The sequence below is a fragment of the Eleutherodactylus coqui genome, chromosome 2 (assembly GCF_035609145.1).
Source record: "Eleutherodactylus coqui strain aEleCoq1 chromosome 2, aEleCoq1.hap1, whole genome shotgun sequence".
NCBI classification, from domain to species: domain Eukaryota; kingdom Metazoa; phylum Chordata; class Amphibia; order Anura; family Eleutherodactylidae; genus Eleutherodactylus; species Eleutherodactylus coqui.
The window spans coordinates 233,894,358-233,918,636 of record NC_089838.1 but is presented as its reverse complement, the minus strand read 5'-3'; the positions used below and the strand labels follow the sequence as shown (position 1 = coordinate 233,918,636).

Here is a 24,279-nt window from a genome sequence, read left to right as displayed (position 1 = left end):
AGTCTCATTGGTACAAATATATGTTGGGTGTCTTGTCTATTGGCAGTTTCAATTCTTCCAAAATTAGTGTTTTCTGTTGTTTTTTTTAGTCGGGGGAGGGGGTCATTTCACACTTTGCTCAGGCAACCTAAAAGCTTGTGGCACCCTTGCTCAAAGGCTACTCCAAGAGACCACAGTGAATAAGGTAGAAACCTGGAAACTCTGCTATTACCTATGTATGGAGAATTATGTCCAAGTAGAACAATATATGTATAACCGGCATCACATGACACATTTTAATAGAAATTTAAATGTTGTACCTTCAAATCTCCGGAGATGTTTGCCCCTGCAAGAATACCAGTAGCTGCTGGGAAGAAAATAGCGAAGACAGAGAAAAAGCCTTCGCCATTGCTGAACTCTGGACCAAAGTTTTCAGCAAAAATGGAAGCTAAAATAAAAAGAGTTGATATTTATTAACCTGCAACTTGACACATAAAGATAGTGATCAGGAGAATGCAGGAAGGAGAGTAAGCTAAGTAACCCATAAAATGGATTTAGTCATATCTGTTATAAATGTAAGGATTTGAGTCTATGTAATATTGTCTGTGACTAGTTCTGCACTGACTATAGTTTGTATCCAGTTGCTGCCATAAAAGTATTTATGGTGATAATCCATATTGAGCCCTATTAATCCCATGAGCCCTTGGGACATTAAAATTTTAAAACAGCCATAATATTATGTTGAGGTTTCTATTAATCACAGTTCATGCTGCCTGAAATGAGGCTTTAAACTGTAAGGAAGATTCTAGTTGTAAGAACTTGTATTTGTCAACGACTGGTCTGTGAAATTCATAGCAGTGGGGTGCTATGTGTGATGACAATTTCTACATTCCTGTATCTAAATCAACGTATAGAATGTTACCCTGAAACTTAAATCAGGTTGACAGGGGTTTTGCTAGAGTAAAACAAATCTTGGCTAGAAATGGGCTAAATTAAAGAAATAAGCAATATTCAGTTGTTAGATGTCTTTGCCAGTCTAGTGCAGGGAACCTCGTCTCCGTCTCTCTGATCCTGGAAGAAGCTGCAACAGTCACGTACCGTTTATTGTATATGTGACCACTGCAACCAATATCTAGCTTCAACACTCACGTGCCATTCATGGCAGTATCACCGCTGAAGCCAACAATGAAGGGCACTTGACCGCTGTGGCTTTTTCCGAGACCAGAACAGTAGGGATTGGGCTCCTACACTGGGTTCAGTGGGGTGGGGTTGGAGGGGGAGGGTGATATCTAACTGGTGAGTATGGCTCATCTCTTTATTTTAGCCCATTCACTGTTCAGAATTTCTTTTTTACTCTTTAACTCCTGTATACTTCACCTTCATAATTAAAGAATCCTCTTGATTTTTTCTCCTCTGTAGTTGGAATAACAGTTCCGATAAAGAAGTTGGCAATAGCCACAAGCAGTATAACCAGCAACACAACTTGAGCCTAAATGAAAAAAGACATCAGATGATAAATGCTTTAGAATGCCACATCTTCATATTTTGTACTTGCGATAAAGGGGGTATAACATAAAGTGTTCGATAATACATGAACAGTGTTACTTAAACTCACTTTTACTTTGGTGACATCCTATGTATGACAACAATACAGCCATGGTTTAACATTAATTTCATGACATGCTATCTAGCCAAAACTGTTTTACGTATCAAATGCCTTGCCAAATATATTGAACTTTAGTTATTTAGAACTACTGTATACTTAGGGAAATGTTTGGATATATTTTCTTTCCAACTTAATTTTATAATATTCCAGTATAATACTACTATATTACATGACTCTATACAGTGGAAATGTTCCATTAACATGTCTGTAAATGCTATTTGTGTGAACATCCCATTTTAATGTCAGAACCTGATGGTTATACAGAGATTAGTGATGCTACATAGATAATACTTGTCCTTTCTCTATAGTTGAAAAAGAGGTTCTGCAGCAGCTCTAGTGAGTATTCCACAGTCTGATTATTCACTGCAAAACAAGCTAATACACTTGTAAGCCTCTGAAGACTTTTTTGAAAAGTAATTCAATCAACCACCATTCAATGACGAATGGGAACGTCATTCTAAGGGCTCATTTACATGGCCAAATTGCATATTTTGGTCCGTGAATACGCTATGTATTCACAGACTGAAATACGCTGATTTGTTGCGTTTTTCTGCCTAAAAGCATTAAAGAAATGCACACATGCCACGCTACGTAAATATACTTGTGTCAACGAGTCTTTATACTTCAAAAAAAGAAATTCTGCAGCAGCTGAGGATTGGTATGGAATAATGTACCCCCCCCCCACCACACACACACCCCACCACCCACTGTGAGTTATAAGCATATTTGAAGTTACCATAGAATTCAATGAGCTGTGTAAATGCATTCAGTCCGGTTTGTTAGACTTTTATATAGTCATTGAACTCTTTGGTGACTTATTCTTCATACAATTTACAGCGGAGGTCTATTATCCCATATATAACACACAGCAAAGATTTTCCTCAGCAGTGAAAAATTTTACCAATGAATGTATCTACGGACAAATTATTTGATCCGAGGATGGTTTCTGCAAATTTGAGTGAAATATGTGATGGATAGCAAGAAATATCCCGGTGTAATAAATAAATAACATTTGATACATTGCAATAATAAAAATACAGAAACAGTGGTGACTGTTGATGTATTTTTATTATTCCTTTTATCCAATTGTCTATATATATTTATTACTTTGTATTAGTTTTTTCTGGGCCCTTAAGGTGGGACATATTTCATGGGCAGCATAAAATCTGATGGCAGTGTGGATGTTAATGCTATATATCAAATACAGTAAGATTGGAACAGGGAATTTTTCAGATCCATCCTTTAACATAAAGAGGAAAGAAAATAATCTTGAGGGGTTGAATCCCCCAAAGCAGGAAACAGTTCATTTTCCAAACAGTTTTTTCTATGCCAACTCAAATTACTGTATTTTTCGCTTTATAAGACGCACCGGTCTATAAGACGCACCCCCAATTAGAGCGGGAAAATAGGGGAAAAAAATAATTCTTCCCCCCCACCCTCCGGCGTTCGGCAGCGGCGGCGGCGTTCGGTGGTGGTGGCGACGGCGCTGCTGGAGGCTGTCGCTCCCTCCTGGTCCTCAGCAGACTATTGCTTTCTGGACGCAGGGCTTAAAAATCCCCGCCTCTAGAAAGCTAATACTGTGATTAGCTAACACACGCCGTCAGCCAATTACAGCCATTCAATGACATCATTGAAGGGCTGTGATTGGCTGAAGGCGCACATGTGTTAGCCAATCACAGCCATTCAATGATGTCATTGAATGGCTGTGATTGGCTGACGGCGTGTGTTAGCTAACACAGTATTAGCTTCCTGGAGGCGGGGATTTCAAGCCCCGCGTCCAGAAAGCAATGCTCTGCCGCGGACCAGGAGGGAGCGACAGCCTGCAGCAGCGCCGCAGAATGCCGGGGAAGGTGAGTAATGATTTTTTTTTTGACAGGAGAATCTAACTGATCACACATTTGTTCGTGCGATCGCGAATTTAACGCGCAATCGCGGTAAATAAATCGCGTCCGCGCGTTAAATTCGCGATCACGCTAAAAATGGCGATCGGAACGAATATTCGGCACATTCGCTTTATAAGACGCAGGAACTTTTCCCCCCGCTTTGGAGGCGGAAAAAGTGCGTCTTATAAAGTGAAAAATACGGTATACAAAATATCATTCCTCATACTAGTATATAAAAATGTCTATTGAATGCAAAGTAGGTGGAATTTTACTGTATTCCAATTTATTTTTACTGTTATTGTTGCTCAGTAAAGATACTGTAATCTGTTTCTAAATATCTACATATATTTCATCATAGCCTAATAAACCTAGTGTGCAAAGTTAGTTTGCAAACATATGCCCTTATAGTAGGGCTTCTCAATCTTTTTGGACTCACTAGCCAGACCACGGTTATGACTGCGCCCCACTGGGGGGCAAATTTTGTGCCAAAATTTAAAAAGCTTCTCAAATGGTTGCCAAATGACATAAGTACAGCCAGGGAAAAGTCTGTGCATCATGTGTTTGTCAAAGTTGCCTCTCTTAGCTGCTCCACACTAACAACTAAAGGGTGCCTTGCAGGCTGAGGAACCTTAGACTGTACAGTTTAATGCATATTGTTACTGTAGAACATTAATAGGGGTGAAGGAAATGCAACTCATTTACTAAAATCAACTAATTGGGGGTTTTGTTAACTACAATAGGTACAGTTGAATGTTATAGGTTTACTCATATCTCAATAAATATTATCTATCTGTCTCTGTCTGTCTGTCATCTGCCATCAACAATCTGGAATATTTATGGCATGCTTCTATTGAAATAACAATAGAAGATGAAATCGCCATGTTCCGATTGTCCATTGAAAGTAATTAAGCAACTGTAGTAGTAGAGTTCAACAATCTATTAGTAGCTTATTCAACCATGATGCAATGTTCACATTATGGGATATCTTGTAGGATGAAGATACCTCATAATGTGAAGATTGAAAAATATCTTTCTTTTAGGCTGCCTGTCCACGGGCGTTACAAAATCACGCCGCCCGGGAGCAGGAGTCGGCAGATGGATCTCCGCTGTCAGCCTATCAGACAGATAGGCTGACCGTGGAGAATCGCGGCAATTCGCAGCATGCTGCGAATTGCCGGCCGCAAGCGGAGAGTCGCAATAATTCTCCTCTCGTGGACAGGAGGGCTGTGCTCTCCATAGCAATGCTATCGAGAGCGTTCACTGCGTTCCCCGCTGCCAGATTATCGCCGTGGGGAATGCAATTCAATAACTCCCGTGGACAGGCAGCCTTAGTAGTATAACCCAACGACTTATATGCAAACTTAAACCACAAGTCCCTCTGATACTAAGCTTTTTGCATAAACAACAATTCATATTGTGGAAAAACATCCAGTCATGCTTTACAGCCCTGACAGCAGATACTGTGATCTGAAGTAACACCATTAACTTTGTTTGCATTGTGTTTGGCCTTAATAAAGTAAAAAAAAATCAAGTTAAACTCAATTTAATTTGATAGTCCTGCGTTTTATCTCCTTACCTTTGCTTCCCACTCCATACCAGCTACAGAAATGCCAAGTAGTATGATTACTGTTACAGTCCCCACAATCCTAATATCATTCATGTCATCCACCATGGTTGCATCATTATCCTGTTGTAAAAGAATGCAACTATTTAGCAAGCCTTATCAGAATCTTGGTACTGTCATATTTAGTGTCAATTAGACTTACATGGTTCAAGGGCTTTTCCAGACAGTATCCGCTGTTATGCCGGAATACATCGGGGTTGGATGCTCTGACTCCTGTGTATTGGCTGGTGCTTCTACTTGCAGATGTAGCTCACATTGATTTAACTGAGAAATGCACCTGCAATTATGAGTATCGGCCACTGCACAGGGGTTGGAGCAACAGCTTCCTTTCTGACCCAAGTGTATCCTGGCTCTGACAGCAGGTGCTGCCTGGAAAATCCCTTTAAGCCATACTTTGCAGACTTCACTCTTGCTATAAACAAACATTGGTATATCCATGTTTAAACCAACTACTTTACTGCATATTCTGCATCTGGCATAGGTCATGCATTTTTGAGCCAAACAAGGGCTTTTAGTTTTATCTACTAACCACTTGCTCTCTAGAGCGGAAATGGTCTAACGTTTAAGGACATCAATTAAAGGCTGAGCTGGCCAAAAATATTCAGTTTATACTTGCTGGGAAAGAATATCAGTTTAATAACCTGGACAATAGCCAGAGGTTCTGCTTAGTTGGATTAACTGATCTGTTATACTTTATTAAATAATCCCATTGGCCTTATTAAAGAGGTTGTCTGGGACTTTTACTATTAATGATCTATCCTCTGGATAGGTCAATGAATTTAATGGGAGCTGTGCCTGTAATACCAAACTGGGCAACTGCAATGTTGACAGTGCTAACTGTTCCCAGTGCTGACAGTGGCCCTAGTGATCTGCTCATAAGTGAAGATCCTCATTGGTGGACCCCTACTGATTAACTATTGATGACTTATCAAATCCACATGATAGGCTGTGGAAACAACTTCTGTGTCACATTTGTTACTCTGCATTGCCAAATTTACAAGTTTTTGTTCATTTTTTTTTCAACTGTGCCAACAGTACATAACTGCAGTCTGTTACATTAGCAAAGAGCGGAGATGGATTAAAATGCCTTCAAGGCTTTTAGGTAAACTTTACCTTGAGAAATAGATTATACAGGTGGTCTCTGTGCAGGTAACATGTGATGCATTGATTAAAATAAAATAAAATGAAAGGTTTGTAGCTACATGAATGTCCTCAGTGAGTTCTACACCAACGTAGAAGGGAGTTCTTTACTATAAGAACAGTAAGATTATAGAACTCTCTGCTCGAGGATGTGGTGGTGACGAACTCGCTAAAAGAGATTAAGTGGGCCCTGGACGCCTTCCTTGGGGGCAGTAATATTACATGTCATCCAGGGATTCATTCTGACTGCTACATTTGGAGTCGGAAAGGAATTATTTTCTCTAAAATGAGGAAAATTCTGCCTTACTTTCTTTTTGCCTTCCTCCGGATCAGTATTGTAGTATAACAGGATGAACTGGATGGTCATATTACACTCTATGTAACTATGTTACATTTCCCAAAAGATTTCGAAGTAAAGTAGGTTGAAGTATACTCTATTAATGTTTTTTTAATATACAAAAATAAGTATAGCCTAATTACAAATCAGTTATCATTTTGAAAACTGCAGCAGTCTATAATTATATTTGATGGAAGTCAAAAAGGGTAACAAGGTTGTAGAAGATGAAAGTGATCAAGAATACCACAATAAAGCAATATATTCCAAGAGTTTATTGCCCCCAAGAATCATTAACCAAGTAAGTCATTCTTGCTAAGCCAAAGTAGTTAAATCATATTTTCCAAAGGCCATAGTATTCACCTTGAGAAGATCCACAACAGTTTCTGAGAAACCAACCACGTACATAGCAACAGCAACAGCATTGGCAAAAGCAAAAATAAGTCCAATAGATCCACCAAACTCTGGTCCCAGGCTTCTGGAAATAAGATAATATGCTCCACCTAAAAGAGGTAATAAGTTAGTTTAGCACATGGATACATTTGAGATTGCTAGTTGGTATCACTCCAATTGACAATTTTCATGAACAGACCATATCAAAACTTGAATGCTGAAACAGTGATAGGAATTCTTGGACCAGCTATGCCATGTTGGCATTTGCATTAAAGGACACCACAACAACACACAGACAGACTTCATTGTAAGATAATGGAATTAGTTGGGCACCAGTGGCATCAGTCGTACAAAGAATTCAGCACTGCATTGTGGCTTCCATTATAAATGGCCGCCCATAGAATCACATGTTATTATAAGGACAATGATAATTCAGCTGGAAATATTATACGTGAATTAATAAGGGAGCAAACAGTTTTCACTTATCATTGGCTTTACACAAAATAGAAGAGAGAAGCCCAGTGAGCATTTGTCCTCCTGTTCTCCTTTCCATTCTTTCTCTATGCCAGGAAATGACTAATCTATTCTCAGACAGTTAGGCATTAAAGTTGTACTTGTTATATTTTTCTTTATTTATTCTGTTAAACATTTAACCATGAAGTAATTTCAAATGTAATTGGTATTGCCTACAGATATAAACAAAGAATCCAGTCTGTTCATGGAACTTGAGAACTGGAGGAACCATTAAAATCTGAACTTGCATAAAGAATGCAAGTTGCTCTTACTTCTACAGATTTGGTGTTGCTGCCAATAGGTATTAAAGTGTACATAAGGGACCTGACAGGTTTGCTTTATCTGTTTACTCACTGTAAATTTCCTCATAAAACTATCTTTAGAGAACATAGGTATTTTCAACTTTAGTAAGAGATCAGATTACTGTTACAGTTTATGAAATAGAAGCAGCTACAGGGAGAGAGATAGTGGGGGGTCACAGAGAAAGTCTGCCACTGAAAGCCCTAGTATATATTATCTCATTTCAGTCCTGGATTCACAGCTACACTGCTCAGTACTTCTGTATAATGTCCCCCATGCTGCTGCTGCTTCTGAGAGTGTACTGCAGAGAGATAGGGTAGCACAATCTTCTTTTCTTTGTGTGTGCTGTATATGGGAGATGATATCGCAGCTAGCCTACTGCTCCCTTACCACTTCACCATAGACTGCTATGAACAGTTGTAACCTGATCTCTCAGTGAAGCTGAGAAGCTGCATCCTCTCTGGAGATGGATGCTATCAATTAATTTAGAGTGAATGAACAGTCTTGAATTAAGGTGGAGGAAAGTCCATAAGTGGAAAAAGAAGCATTTTTCTCTAATAAGATCTATCACAAGGTTTCTTGTGCTATTGATCTATGGAAATTTTCTATTGTCAGGGGTAGTATTGAGCAATTATTGGAATATTCGGGTCAGAAATGCCTGACCTGATTTCCAAACAATAATTGTGAATCAGGACAAGTCAATTTGGACTCCCATTACAGTAAGTGTGTGTGTTTTCTCCTCTTCAAAGAATATGTCTTAGTGGTTAGCACTGTTGTTGGGGTTCTAGGTTGAAATCCCAACAAGGGAAACATTTGCATGAACTTTGAAAGTCTCCATCCAGATTTTGCCCCTGTACAGATTTAACCCTAGAAGGGCAACATCTGGACGGAGGTTTTATGTTCTCTTTGTATTCATTCATCATGTTCTCCTTGTCCTCTGGAGGAGAAAGAACAAATGTGGTGGCTCAGTTGTTAGCATTGCTGCTACAGTATGGGAGTTCTAGGTGATCCAAAGCAATATCTGAATGCAGTTTTTTAAAGTCCATGCAGATGTTTGACCACAGCACTGAAAGGTAATAATGCTAACTACTGAGCCACATTCATTGAAAACACACACACATACTTCTTCATCAATGTATTGGAAATGTGATTTTTATTAAAAAAATCAGGTAGGGATGACCTGATCCGATTTTATTGCCCAGCCGATCACGACAAGCAACACAAGTCAGGTATACACTTTAATTACTTTAAGTACAGTATCTGAAAGATTATGTGATTACAATAAGATTTCAGTCAGTGAATGTACTGTAATATTATAATTTACAGACTTACCTGTTTTTCACTACCCATATTTTATTGGTTAATGTGGAACATGTGAAGGAACTATTCCCTGGCTAAATATGCTATTGAGTTTTATGCTAATTAGCTAATAATAATCATTTTGTTTTATTGGACTGTAATATAATTTAATAGATATCCTAAAGGATAAAGTACAGTGAGACTCATGTATGAAAACTAGTATAGCTAAGAACTGGAAGTATTACCATAGGAATCAATTGGGTCCTGCAACACGTGCAGTTTTTGCTTTTACTAGTTTTCATACATGAGGCCCAATATGGTTTATTTGGGAATAATTCTTTGACTTGACTACATTTTGGCAAATAGGGGTGGATTTCCCATCCCAATAAGTGATCCGAGATGGAATTGACATGTAGCAATAATGGGTGAATAAGAGGATATTTTTTCTAATGTTGGATATTTGGTGGGACTGCATGGTCAAGGTCTTTGAGACTTGCACCCATTTTCTTGAACACACAGTGCTGCTTTTACTTTGTCATAGTTATAAAGCAATTGAATATTGCTAGGATTTCCATTACTTTCCAGCTTTTGCAGTCTCTACCAATCCTGAGAATAAAGAGGATACAGAGGTCATATAGTGCTGTGTCAACATCACTGTTTTTCTATTGCACAACACCAACCTGGACACGTACAGTGTAGGGAACTGCAGAACATCAAGTGAATGGGGCCAACTGCAGTTCCCTGTGTAGCCAGGTGGCCGTGACTGTCACTGTACAACAAAAACTTAGAAGTAGAGGCAGTGCTACACGACTGCTTCTTCCCCTTCATCCTCAGGATTGGTGGGGATCTCAGAGTTTGGACCACATTGATCATGAAGTCATGGCATATCCTAGCTATGTGCCATTACTTTATAAGATGGGAAATCCCTTTAACGGACCACAGAAAGCAATTATAGCAAATGGGAATTAAATCTTTTACACTTACCTTGTGTTATGTGTACAACATGAACCAACCAACGACCATTAATCCATGTACATTACTTATGTGTTTCTGTTAAACTTACAGTATGGCTATCTTCGAGGCCAGCTCGGCAGATATGATTATTTTTCTCTGTATAGTCTGACTTGTTTCTCTCCTAAGACATCGTCGAAAAATCAGGAATTTTGCTTACTTACCTACCTTTGCAATTATGGAGCCTAATTACCTGCCTCCCCTCATGAAAGCCATGAAACTGGTAATGTCATATCTACTTATAACATTGACAATTCTGTATATTTACAAATGATGCTTCTAACATTTTTAAAGCATGCACACCACCTAAAAGGGGCAATTTTACAATGAAGCAGCAATCTCTATTATTCTATATAAAGACACTTTGACTTTATGCTCAGCCATTGTCATATTATGATACATTTACGTTATAGTATTATATCTGATTATATAGTTTCTGTTTCTTTTTAAACAACCTACTATCATTCTATTCTATCATTATGTCAGTTACATAGATGGTTCCCAGCTTCCCACTGGATTTACTAATGCAAAGTAGACAAAATGGTAAATTTGTACAAAAATGTAATTCTGCTTCAGATAATGTGCAAAATGTCTCAAGGCACTGCTAGCTAAGTGTTCGATATATTCTCCGCCTATAGAACTACTATAATAATTAGATCTGACAAGGGGATTAGATGATGATCGAGCCTGTAATATTCGCTAATGGTGTTATTGGAATTACACCCCTTTACAGAGGGTAATAATTCTGGTTTTAACTTTGTAGACTCCATCAACAAGGTAAAAGCACCATTTACAGCAGCATGTTTTCTGTCAGCGGATTGCTGAGCGAAGCCTTCCAAATGTGTCCACAACCAACTGTGACAGTGTCTCTGTGTAAAAGGCTTCTAGAAATACTGCTGCTTTCTGCTAGCAGAGCGTACATGGCAGCGACATAGAATTAGAATTCTCTGGAGAGCATTAAAGGGATTGCATCATTACAAAAAAAACTAAATTAATGGCAGAGCATTAGATTATATTTTTAAAAAAAGCATACTCACCTGTCTTTGGCTCCCTGGGACACAGCTAAGCACCCCATGTGGCCTCGTCCCCAGCACCCAGCATGGATGGCTGACAGAATTCAGATGACCACTGCAGGCAATAAGAGGCCACACCATCCAAACTCCTGGCATCAGCGCTCACATTCTGGGTGCCATGATGCCAGGAGTTCGGGCGGTGATGCTGTGGCCTCTGATTGACTGCAGCAGTCATCTGACTTCCAGCATTGTCCGCACTTGGTACTAGGCAGCCGCTTAGCTGTGTCCCAGGGCCTTTTTTATTTCACGCACAGCTGTTAAAAGTTTCTCTTGTAATGATACAACCCCTTTAAATTATTTTATGAATATGGATTTTGCTTGTAAAGGAAAATATTCTAGCACATAGGAACTTTATTATAGGGAATTGCTGATATTGCAGTTTTATAATGTACAGTAATATAAAAAAAGATATTTTCAGTTACCTAAATAACTACATAAGAATATCATAGGGTTTTTGAGTCACACTATATTAATTGAAAGAAATTTTATCATGAAGAAATATGGATGCAGTAGAGGGAAGTCTCCTGCTCAAGACTGCCCCTCTATGAGCTAGAACAAAGCCCACTAGGAAAGAAAAGCTGACAGACCCCGTGACATAATTGGCTGGGATTGGTGGGATTCTTTTCATGAGGCAAACCTCACTAGAAACCTTAGGGCTCTTTAACACACGCGTCGTTTTGACGCTGAATAGGTGCATCAAAAATGAATGTAAAAGAGCTCATGGTTTCCTATGAGTTCTTTCAGATGAATGTTTTTTTAACGCGCAAAGAAATCTGCCGTCAAAAGATAGTACATGTCCTATCTTTTGACTGCACAGAATCGGCGGCTCCCATAGACTCCTATGGGAGCCAGCTGGCAAAGGGAGTGGGTGGGAGAAGCATACTCACTAATGGTAGCCGTGATGTGCTAGCGGCTGCTATTCATTCACCCGATTTAATGCTCAGATAGCCGTGCTCGTGTGAAAGAGCCTCAAGCTATACAACGCCTTTAGCAAAGTCACTTGACTAGTTGATCAACTTTAGTTGATTATTAGATTAAGGTGCTTGAACATTAACAGGTTTGATGTATTTGGCAAAGTTAAATAACCTTAAAATCTATACTAGATGCAATTAATATGAAGAAATAAATAAAACTATGTCACAATCAGAAAAAGTTCCAGGACAAATGCGAACTACTGTAGGTTGTGGGAACATATCAATTTGGAAGGGGATACAAGGTAATCCCGAGTGATGGCCTTTATTTTCAGATGGAGAAGTCCAAGTGTCCTTTTACACAGGCTGATTTTTTTGCCCGTAACAAGCGCTGATCACTCATATTAGCCGTTTGATTGACTCTTTTTAGTTTCATTCACATGAAGCAATCATCATCCACGTTCATATACAATTTCATTATTGTCGGCAGCACAACCACTGTTTATAGGGGAAGATGTGATGTTAGCAAATAGAGATGAGCGAGCATACTCGCTAAGGCTAACTACTTGAGCGAGTAGTGCCTTAGTCGCGTATCTGCCCGCTCGTCTCTAAATATTCGGCTGCCGGCACGGGTGACAGGTGAGTTGCGGTGGTGAGCAGGGGGTAGCGGGGGGGGGGGGGAGGAGAGAGGGAGAGAGGGATCTCCCCTCCATTTCTCCCCGCTTTCCCCCGCCGCTCCCCGCCTGCCGCGGCACTCGAATCTTTAGAGACGAGCAGGCAGATACTCGACTAAGGCACTACTCGCTCGAGTAGTTAGCCTTAGCCAGTATAATCGCTCATCTCTAGAGATGAGCGAACGTACTCGTCCGAGCTTGATACTCGTTCGAGTATTAGCGTGTTCGAGATGCTCGTTACTCGAGACGAGTACCACGCGATGTTCGAGTTACTTTCACTTTCATCTCTGAGACGTTAGCGCGCTTTTCTGGCCAATAGAAAGACAGGGAAGGCATTACAACTTCCCCCTGCAATGTTCAAGCCCTATACCACCCCCCTGCAGTGAGTGGCTGGCGAGATCAGGTGTCACCCGAGTATATAAATCGGCCCCTCCCGCGGCTCGCCACAGATGCATTCTGACAGAGATCAGGGAAAGTGCTGCTGGTGCCGGAGTTGCTATAGGGAGAGCGTTAGGAGTTATTTTAGGCTTCATGAACCCCAACGGTCCTTCTTAGGGCCACATCTAACAGTGTGCAGTAGTGTGGAGGCTGCTTTTTGCAGTGTTGCACTTTTTTTTTGTATATCGGCCGTGCAGAGCATTGCGTCCTGCAGTAATTTTACATTGTCCAGGGCCAGTAGTTGTGAGGCAGGGACAGAAGACATATTTAGTGTATATAGGCAGTGGGCCTTTCCAAAAACATTTGGGAAAAAAAATCTATTTGGGCTGCCTGTGACCGTCCTCAGTGTACTGGGTCTCTGCTGGGGGTAGTTGTCCTAATTCATACGCAGCCAGCTAAGTGTTACAGCAGGCTTGCGCAAAATTCTTTCCTGCCTCTGTGTTGTCTGTTACATCACCGCTGTATTCCTGTCCACAGTGAAACAGTCTGCAGTAATTTTACATTGTCCAGGGCCAGTAGTGGTGAGGCAGGGACAGAAGACATATTTAGCGTATATAGGCAGTGGGCCTTTCCAAAAACATTTGGGAAAAAAAATCTATTTGGGCTGCCTGTGACCGTCCTCAGTGTACAGGGTCTCTGCTGGGGGTAGTTGTCCTAATTCATACGCAGCCAGCTGTTACAGCAGGCTTGCGCAAAATTCTTTCCTGGCTCTGCTGTGAGTTCCGTAAGCGAAGTCAGCCTCCCACCACAGGCCAATAAGCGGCACATTTAATTACAGCGTTCTGTTTCTGCACTACTGGTAATACAGTATGCTGAGGGGTAGGGGTAGGCCTAGAGGACGTGGACGCGGGCGAGGACGCGGAGGCCCAAGTCAGGGTGTGGGCACAGGCCGAGCCAGTGCGGTGGCCAGGGGTAGAGGCAGGGCCAGACCGAATAATCCACCAACTGTTTCCCAAAGCGCCCCCTCGCGCCATGCCACCCTGCAGAGGCCAAGGTGCTCTAAGGTGTGGCAGTTTTTCACAGAGACGCCTGACGACCGACGAACAGTGGTGTGCAACCTTTGTCGCGCCAAGATCAGCTGGGGAGCCACCACCACCAGCATGCGCAGGCATATGATGGCCAAGCACCCCACAAGGTGGGACGAAGGCCGTTCACCGCCTCTGGTTTGCACCACTGCCTCTCCCCCTGTGCCCCAACCTGCCACTGAGATCCAACCCCCCTCTGAGGACACAGGCACGAGTGCCTACCGGCCTGCACCCACACCCTCACCTACGCTGTCCTCGGCCCCATCCAGCAATGTCTCTCAGCGCAGCGTCCAGACGTCGCTAGCGCAACTGTTTGAGCGCAAGCGCAAGTACGCCGCCACGCACCCGCACGCTCAAGTGTTAAACGTGCACATAGCCAAATTGATCAGCCTGGAGATGCTGCCGTATAGGCTTGTGGAAACGGAGGCTTTCAAAAGCATGATGGCGACGGCGGCCCCGCGCTACTCGGTTCCCAGTCGCCACTACTTTTCCTGATGTGCTGTCCCAGCCCTGCACGACCACGTCTCCCGCAACATTATACGTGCCCTTACCAACGCGGTTACTGCCAAGGTCCACTTAACAATGGACAGGTGGACAAGCACAGGCGGGCAGGGCCACTATATCTCCCTGACGGCACATTGGGTGAATTTATTGGAGGCTGGGACAGAGTCAGAGCCTGGGACCGCTCACGTCCTACCCACCCCCAGAATTGCGGGCCCCAGCTCGATGCTGGTATCTGCGGCGGTGTATGCTTCCTCCACTAAACCACCCTCCTCCTCCTCCTCCAACGCAACCTCTGTCTCGCAATCAAGATGTGTCAGCAGCAGCAGCACGTCGCCAGCAGTCGGTGTCGTGCGGCGTGGCAGCACAGCGGTGGGCAAGCGTCAGCAGGCCATGCTGAAACTACTCAGCTTAGGAGAGAAGAGGCACATGGCCCACGAACTGCTGCAGGGTCTGACAGAGCAGACCGACCGCTGGCTTGCGCCGCTGAGCCTCCAACCGGGCATGGTCGTGTGCCACCTGGTGGCGGCTCTGCAGCTCGGCAGCCTCACGCACGTGCCATGCCTGGCCCATGTCTTTAATTTGGTGGTTTAGCGCTTTCTGAAAAGCTACCCACACTTGTCATACCTGCTCGGAAAGGTGCGCGGGGTCAGCGCACATTTCCGCAAGTCCAAGACGGACGCTGCCACCCTGCGGACCCTGCAACATCGGTTTAATCTGCCAGTGCACCGACTGCTGTGCGACGTGCCCACACGGTGGAACTCTACGCTCCACATGTTGGCCAGACTCTATGAGCAGCGTAGAGCTATAGTGGAATACCAACTCCAACATGGGCGGCGTAGTGGGAGTAAGCCTCAATTCTTTACAGAAGAGTGGGCCTGGTTGGCAGCCATCTGCCAGGTCCTTGGAAAATTTGAGGAGTCTACCCAGATGGTGAGCGGGGATGCTGCAATCATTAGCGTCACCATTCCTCTGCTATGCCTCTTGAGAAGTTCCCTGCAAAGCATAAAGGCAGACGCTTTGCGCTTGGAAACGGAGGCGGGGGAAGACAGTATGTCGCTGGATAGTCAGAGCACCCTCATGTCTATATCTCAGCGCGTTGAGGAGGAGGGGGAGGAGCATGAGGAGGAGGGGAAAAGACAGCTTGGCCCACTGCTGAGGGTACCCATGCTGCTTGCCTGTCATCCTTTCAGCGTGTATGGCCGGAGGAGGAGGATCCTGAAAGTGATCTTCCTAGTGAGGACAGCCATGTGTTGCGTACAGGTACCCTGGCACACATGGCTGACTTCATGTTAGGATGCCTTTCTCGTGACCCTCGCGTTACACGCATTCTGGCCACTACGGATTACTGGGTGTACACACTGCTCGACCCACGGTATAAGGAGAACCTTTCCACTCTCATACCCGAAGAGGAAAGGGGTTCGAGAGTGATGCTATACCACAGGACCCTGGCGGACAAACTGATGGTAACATTCCCATCCGACAGCGCTAGTGGCAGAAGATGCAGTTCCGAGGGCCAGGTAGAAGGGGAGGCGTAGAGATCAGGCAGCATGTACAGCGCAGGCAGGGGAACATTCTCCAAGGCCTTTACCAGCTTTATGGCTTCCCAGCAAGGCTGTGTCACCGCTCCCCAGTCAAGGCTGAGTTGGCGGGAGCACTGTAAAAGGATGGTGAGGGAGTACGTAGCCGATCGCATGACCGTCCTCGGTGACGCCTCTGCCCCCTACAACTACTGGGTGTCGAAGCTGGACACGTGGCCTGAACTCGCGCTGTATGCCCTGGAGGTGCTTGCTTGTCCTGCGGCTAGTGTCTTGTCAGAGAGGGTGTTTAGTGCGGCTGGGGGAATCATCACGGATAAGCGTACCCGCCTGTCAACCGACAGTGCCGACAGGCTTACACTCATCAAGATGAACAAAGCCTGGATTTCCCCAGACTTCTTTTCTCCACCAGCGGACAGCTGCGATACCTAAGGAATACGTAGGCTGCACCCGCGGATGGAAGCATCGTTCTCTATCACCATCAAAAACGGGGACCTTTTTGCTTCATCAATCTGTGTATTCTATTCATCCTCCTCCTCCTGCTCCTCCTCCTGAAACCTGACGTAATCACGCCGAACGGGCAATTTTTCTTAGGCCCACAAGGCTCAGTCATATAATTTTTGTAAACAATTTTTATACGTTTCAATGCTCATTAAAGGGGTTGTCCCGCGCCGAAACGGGTTTTCTTTTTTCAACCCCCCCCCCGATGCAGGGACCTAAAGAAAAATCCGCACAGCGCTTACCTGAATCCCCGCGCTCCGGTGACTTCTTACTTACCGGCTGAAGATGGCCGCCGGCATCTTCTCCCTCGGTGGACCGCAGGGCTTCTGTGCGGTCCATTGCCGATTCCAGCCTCCTGATTGGCTGGAATCGGCACGTGACGGGGCGGAGCTACACGGAGCTACACGGAGCCCCATTGAGAAGATAAGAAGACCCGGACTGCGCAAGCGCGTCTAATTTGGCCATTAGACGGCGAAAATTAGACGGTAACCATGGAGACGAGGACGCCAGCAACGGAACAGGTAAGTGAATAACTTTTGATAACTTCTGTATGGCTCATAATTAATGCACAATGTACATTACAAAGTGCATTAATATGGCCATACAGAAGTGTATAGACCCACTTGCTGCCGCGGGACAACCCCTTTAAAGCGTTGAAACTTTCACCTGAACCAATTTTTATTTTAACTGGGCTGCCTCCAGGCCTAGTTACCAATTAAGCCACATTAACCAAAGCGATTAATGGGTTTCACCTGCCCTCTTGGTTGGGCATGGGCAATTTTTCTGACGTACATTAGTACTGTTGGTACACCAATTTTTTGGGGCCCTCGCCTACAGTGTAATCCAATTAATTTTTTGCCCACCTGCATTAAAGCTGACGTTACATCAGCTGTGATGGGCAATGCAATGGGATATATTTATGTACCGCCGGTGGGTTCCTGGCACCCACCCATGCTGTGGGTCCACAGGGAGTTGTAACTGCATGTGTCCACTTCTAAAGAACCCCAGTCTGACTGGGGCATGCAGTGTGGGCCGAAGCCCACCTGCATTTAATCAGACGTTACCTCAGCTGTGATGGGCACTGCAATGGGATACATTTATGTACAGCCGGTGGGTTCCAGGGAGCCACCCATGCTGTGGGTGCACACGGAATTCCCATTGCGGAGTTGTACCTGCCTGTGACTATTTATAAAAAAACGCGGTCTGACTGGGGCATGCAGACACCTTGACAGAATGAATAGTGTGTGGCACATAGGTTCCCCATTGCTATGCCCACGTGTGCAGCTCCTGATGGCGGTGGCACAGGATTATATTTCTCATTGCTTCTGTACAGCATTGTGGGCTATCGCCCCACCCCTTTTAAAGAGGGTCGCTGCCTAGCCGTGCCAACCCTCTGCAGTGCGTGCCTGCGGTTCCTCCTCATGGCAGACGCACTTATAAATAGACATGAGGGTGGTGTGGCATGAGTGCAGCTGAAGGCTGCGCAGGGACACTTTGGTGTGCGCTGTGGACACTGGGTCGTGCGGGGGGGGGGTTGGGCAGCATGTAACCCAGGAGAAGTGGCAGCGGAGTGTCATGCAGGCAGTGATTGTGCTTTGTTGGAGGTAGTGTGGTGCTTAGCTAAGGTATGCATTGCTAATGAGGGCTTTTCAGAAGTAAAAGTTGTTGGGAGGGGGGGCCCACTCTTGCCGCTATTGTGGCTTAATAGTGGGACCTGGGAACTTGAGATGCAGCCCAACATGTAGCCCCTCGCCTGCCCTATCCGTTGCTGTGTCGTTCCCATCACTTTCTTGAATTGCCCAGATTTTCACAAATGAAAACCTTAGCGAGCATCGGCGATATACAAAAATGCTCGGGTCGCCCATTGACTTCAATGGGGTTCGTTACTCGAAACGAACCCTCGAGCATCGCGATAATTTCGTCCCGAGTAACGAGCACCCGAGCATTTTGGTGCTCGCTCATCTCTACTCATCTCTTTTAGCAAATGATGATTTTAATGGCAACATAAAGAATGCAATTAGCCAACAAACGATTGTGTTTTCTCATTTGTCGCCCGATAGCTGAGATATTTACATGGAGCAATGGTTGGAAATGAACGATCATTTGACAGGTCACCTGCCAGTCTAAAAAGGGCCTTTAGAGCAGTCATGTTCTTCCAATTAAATTACTCCCACTTCATAATAAAATAATATGTTTTTTACTCATTCCTATGAGGGAAGTCATAAGAAAGATGGTAGGAGTATCTTAACGCTCAAGCCATGTTTTCGTTGAGTCAGCTGGCATAAGAACAGCTCTAATCTATAATTATTTTCCAGGCTAAATGCACTTTGCAAATTTAAAATCAATGTGAACTTGTGACCATATATATCTGTAGTGCTGATGTTACTACAAATGGGGGTTTCTGGGAAATAAGGTTTTATTCTGCCTAAAACTGAAAATTAAAGGTCTTTTCACTATGCGTACATTATGCCCTCTCCCATGTGTCCCCTACTCTATTTGCTTTCCATACTGCACAATTACATTTTATCTATATAATGTCACCATCATGGGTGCCAATTGGTCCCCACGGTCACATAACATGTTATCAGTATGAATGAAATGACAACACATAGCACTGGAAGCAGGGTGCAGGGTACAGTGGTGAGATTGGAGAATAATTGATCAGGCAAGTTAATTGGAAATTTGTTTCCAGTTAAAAAGAACCAAAAAACCTCTTTAGAGGGAGTCTGTCAGCAGTTGTGACCTTGCAAAAGGGCTGATAATTTTAGGTGAGGGCGGTGGAGCTTGAATTAAATTTACCTTTGTCATTTATTTTATTAGTTGCAGTCCTCAGAGGATGAAGCAAGTGGCCTGAAAGCAGACCTTCTTCCTAAAGGGCTCACCACTATCTCCAATGAGCTGCTCCATGCCCCTCCCCTCTGTGCTGATTGGCAGCTGCAGTGGTCTCCTAAATGCGCCCATAATACGATTATGTGAAGCTGGCCTTAATGTCAGTTCAGTGAGCAGTTCAATTAAACTATTTATTATTTATAAAAGTTATATAACCTTAAACTTTTCTTTTTGTCTCCCGCTTATATGTAAAACTGGGAACACAACATAAAATAAATGTGTATGAATGGCTTAATAGTTTTGCCCTAAATCACTATTAATCAGACACTTGACTAGCTTATAGATAGACACAAGTCTGGCTTCACATTCTGTCAAAGTGTCATCATAAGAAATGGCAACAGACATAATGAAAATGCAGAGTATTTTCCTACTTACCTCCTCTGACAATGCCATTGGTGCATATAGCTGACATAGAGAGACCTGTGAGTGTGGTTACCACTACACTGAGGGCAATGATAACCACTCCAAGACCTGAAAACAGCAAAAAAAAAACCTTTACATTTACCTTCATCCAACACAAGCATTGACTAGCGAAGTTCCCTGGAATTCAGACGCAGAAAAACATGGCTCTCCTGAAATGCACTCAGATCAGAGTTACTTACCTTAGTAGTGTCCAGCTGGAGTAAATTTTCTGAAGTAACATAGAGCTGTTATTTTCCAAAATTTACAGGGATTTGTAATGTCTCAAAACTCCCTCTCTTCTGCGGTGGCTCAGCAGCGTGTTGCAGCCGTCTCCCATTCACTCTCAATAGGAGAGTGGGACCACCATGCAACTCAATAAAATCTTAATAAGACCTGTGTTATGGCCAGCAGCCACAGTCAGTGGTGTTTCTCCTCACCTCTACCTCCTGACAGTTTCAGTCATTGGCATCCTCCTAATTGTTCGCATGGAGTAGACGTTATACTGTGCCCTTGTTATCTCCTCTACCCACACAGTGTGTGTTCTTACTGTCCTTACTGTGTTCTTTCCTGTCCTCTGCCTATACAGCTGCTTCCCTGGTAATTTAAGGCACCCGCCCCCACTAGAGGGTGTCTGAGCAATAGATTTCTAGTGATTCTGTTAATGTGTTCCTATATCTTTGTTTGACTTTTGATTCTGAACCTTGTCTGTTCCCCAAACTGGGACTGACCTGACTTTGCCATGTTTCTTGACTATGATTTGTCTGATTGCTGCCTGCACTGATATTTTGCCTGTTTAACCATACCGCAAGAGCTTTGCCTGTCTTGACTTTGGCCTGGTTACTTACTACATCCTTGCCTATCCCCTTGCTACCATGCCTCGGTGCCTTCTGACCCATCAGGGTCAACTGCCACTGTACTGAGACTATTCCCAGGAAACCTATAGACTCCTTGCAGTGAAGGCTTGATTTCTCTACAAAAAGGGGTTAAAGGGTGAAGACTAGGGACCTCTTACTTCAGCCCTTAGGAATAGTCCCCAGCAGAGGCGTAACTTAAAGTTCTTGAGCCACAATGCAAAACCTGTAACAGCATCTATACTGCTTTATTCAAAGTACAAAGCTCCCTACATAGAGAAGAGAAGCCTTATGGGCCCTCTAAGGCTTCTGAGCCCGGGTGCAATCACATCCTCTGCATCCCCTATAGTTATGCCAGTAGTCCCAAGTCAAATCAGTCAGTGGCACAGTGGGTCATCGCCTACTACATTACAACCAGTTGCTATTTAAATGCATAGAAATGACCAGACTTATAAAAAATACAGTTGCATGTATTTCTTGAGTATCTTTGGTTGTGTTCTTCTACTCTCATTGTAATAATTATCATACAATGCAACACTGTTTTATCTATTTGCATTCTGCGACACAGAAATATGAAAATCATAATACATACCATGAAAACAATAATGATTGTGATGGAGACCAATAAATCAATCGTTTTTCATACAATGGACACCACCTGAAGAGTTCTTTTTAACAAACGTGACACTAATAATTCATTTTCCATTTTTATGTCACTCACCTCATTCTCATAGAAATACAAAAATAATTGTTCTATAAAGGGAGCTGATCAAAAATGCTCTTGTAGGCCCAAAGTTCTGTCCACCATTGTAGAACATGACTTAAGAAAATTTTAAAAAGGACTCATTGATCCTTCTACCTAACCATGGCTTCATATTACTCTCATGGAGTATTTAGACAACTGTTATTACTGTGTGTTAACATATTTGCCACCTCCTAGATGACATTACCTTACAATTTGTTGACCTTTGTTCTGCATATCCAGAGGACCCAAGAAGACTTTCCAGAACTGAGAACAGATTAGATATAATCTCCTACCTAGCCATGCAACGACTCGGAATCTTAAGTATCCTTAAATCTTTACCTCCACGGACAAAACCGTTGGTTGCTATTGCAGAAGTTGACAACCCAGTAATTGTGGTTACCATGGTCGCAAGTAAAATTATGAATACTCCCAGACCTGTCAGTAGTAAAAGAAATGAAATATTTTATAGATGCATCTTGTCTTTGAATACAACATAACGTTGACGTCTGAAACTTATGAGCCTGGGAATAAAAAGTACTGAGTTCTTGAAAACGGCTGTATAGGAAAAACTGACTGAATACCAACTTGTGAAGAGCAGAACAGTCCTTCTCACGTAAATCCTAAAATTAAGAACCTAGGAGAAAGGCTTAACTACCCACTTTTGGAAGTGTTCAGGCACGTTTAAAATCTTGAAATAAATTCCTCTTCTTGTCTCATTTTTGCTCTGTACTCCGGTCGACGCTTAAAAAAAAGCCTCCAGCAAGTCAAGTATGTGATTACCTTAAAATAATGAGATTCTGAACTGGCATCGACCTTTAGAACGTTCATGGCTCATATTTTATTACCTCCTCTGACATATCCATTTGTGGCAATTGCAGAGGTGGACAGGCCAGTTATAGTAGTTACTGTCACAGCTAACCCGATGATAATGACACCAAGACCTCAGTGGAAAGAGAAAAATACAGTCTGTTAACTATTAAAACATACTTCTACTTGTGCCTTGTCTAGAGCATTCCTCTCTAATAATCCTACAGCCTTCACTATTAGAAATTCTCCACCTGATAATAGTTTTCTCACATGCAGTCTGCACACGGGGCTCAAAAGAACTTGGTTCCCTGATCACACCCAGCAAAAGAATTACATTAATATTTGGAAATTAACAAAGAATATTATTGATCAGTGGTGGGAGATCCCTTCTAAGGCTTGGGCACAAGCTCTCAGCTGAGAAGACGGTACAGCTACATGAAGTCTAAAGGCTTGTTCACATCACTGTTTTTGATTTCCATCAGAGGAGCTGCAAAACAGAAGAAAACTGGCTCAGTTTTAAACCTTTCCAATCCACTGTCTGACGTCTTCCTACATTCGGATTGAAGCTTGTACAGCTCCAATGTCAGAAGACGTTCAACAGGGTATTCTTACTGTCTATTGCCAGCCACTCCACTGTCGGAGCTTCTCTGGCGCACACACACTGGCTTTAACCCCTTAGTGACCAGGCTTTTTTGCTTTTTTCCATTTTTGTTTTTTCCTACTCCCTTTTAATAAAATCGTAGCTCCTTTATTTATCCATCGACGTTGCTGTATGAGGGCTTGTTTTTTGCGGGACGAGTTGTATTTTTCAATGGCACTATTTATTGTACCATATAATGTACTGAAAAACTTTTTAAAAATTCTTAGCGGAGAGAAATGGAAAAAAAAACGACATTCCACCATCTTTCGGTGCGTCCTGTTTCTACGACGCACAAACTGCAACAAAAACGACCTGATATTTTTATTCTATGGGTCAGTACGATTACTACGATACCAAACTTATATAGTATTGTTTTTGCTGTAGTACTTGTATTTTTTTTTTAAGATATTACATTTTTTTCAATTATTTTCTGCGGTCATTTTGTGCGCATGATAACTTTTTTATTTTTCCGTCGACGTAGTTGAGCAAGAGCTCATTTTTTGCGGGATGTCCTGTAGTTTCCGATAGTATCAATTTGGAATACATACGACTTTTTGATCGCTTTTTATTGCGTTTTTTCTGGGAGACAGGGTAACTAAAAAAATGCATTTCTGGCAATCTTTATTTTTTTTTTCGGACTACGCTCACTGTGCAGAAAAAATAATGCACAACTTTGATAGATCGGACTTTTACGGATGCGGCGATATCAAATACATACTTTTATTTTATGATTTAGATTTTTTAATAATAGATATGGCAAAAGGGGGGTGATTTAAACTTTTATAACTTTTTTTTTTTTTTTTACAATTTTAAAAACTTTATTGATCTTTTTTTTTACTTTACTTTGAAGTCCCCCTGGGGGACTTTAACATGCGATGCTTTGATCGCTCCTGCAGTATGACGTAATGCTATAGCATTACGTCATACTGCTTTTTTACAGGCAGTCTATGAAGCCACCCTGTGTGGATGGCTTGATAGGCAGTCTGCTAAGGCAGCCCTGGGGCCATTCTTTAGGCCCCCAGCTGCCATGACACCTGCACGGCTCCCCCGATCTCATTGCGGGGGGGCCTTGCGGGACCCCCGAACAGCGTTCGGAGGATTTAAATGCCGCTGTCAGAATTGACAGCGGCATTTAAAGGGTT

The 24,279-nt window shown here is 43.0% G+C and overlaps 1 protein-coding gene across 1 annotated transcript in view; it reads right to left on the bottom strand.

The window, feature by feature from the left end:
* Positions 1-24,279, bottom strand: part of SLC12A1 (solute carrier family 12 member 1) — a 136,633-nt gene that overhangs the window by 84,255 nt on the left and 28,099 nt on the right. The window contains exons 4-8 of the mRNA XM_066589972.1: positions 20,068-20,163; positions 6,990-7,129; positions 5,105-5,215; positions 1,357-1,468; positions 300-427 (exon numbers count right to left, since the gene is read on the bottom strand). Coding sequence (XP_066446069.1) covers positions 300-427; positions 1,357-1,468; positions 5,105-5,215; positions 6,990-7,129; positions 20,068-20,163 — 587 coding nt within the window. The remainder of the gene's footprint in view (positions 1-299; positions 428-1,356; positions 1,469-5,104; positions 5,216-6,989; positions 7,130-20,067; positions 20,164-24,279) is intronic.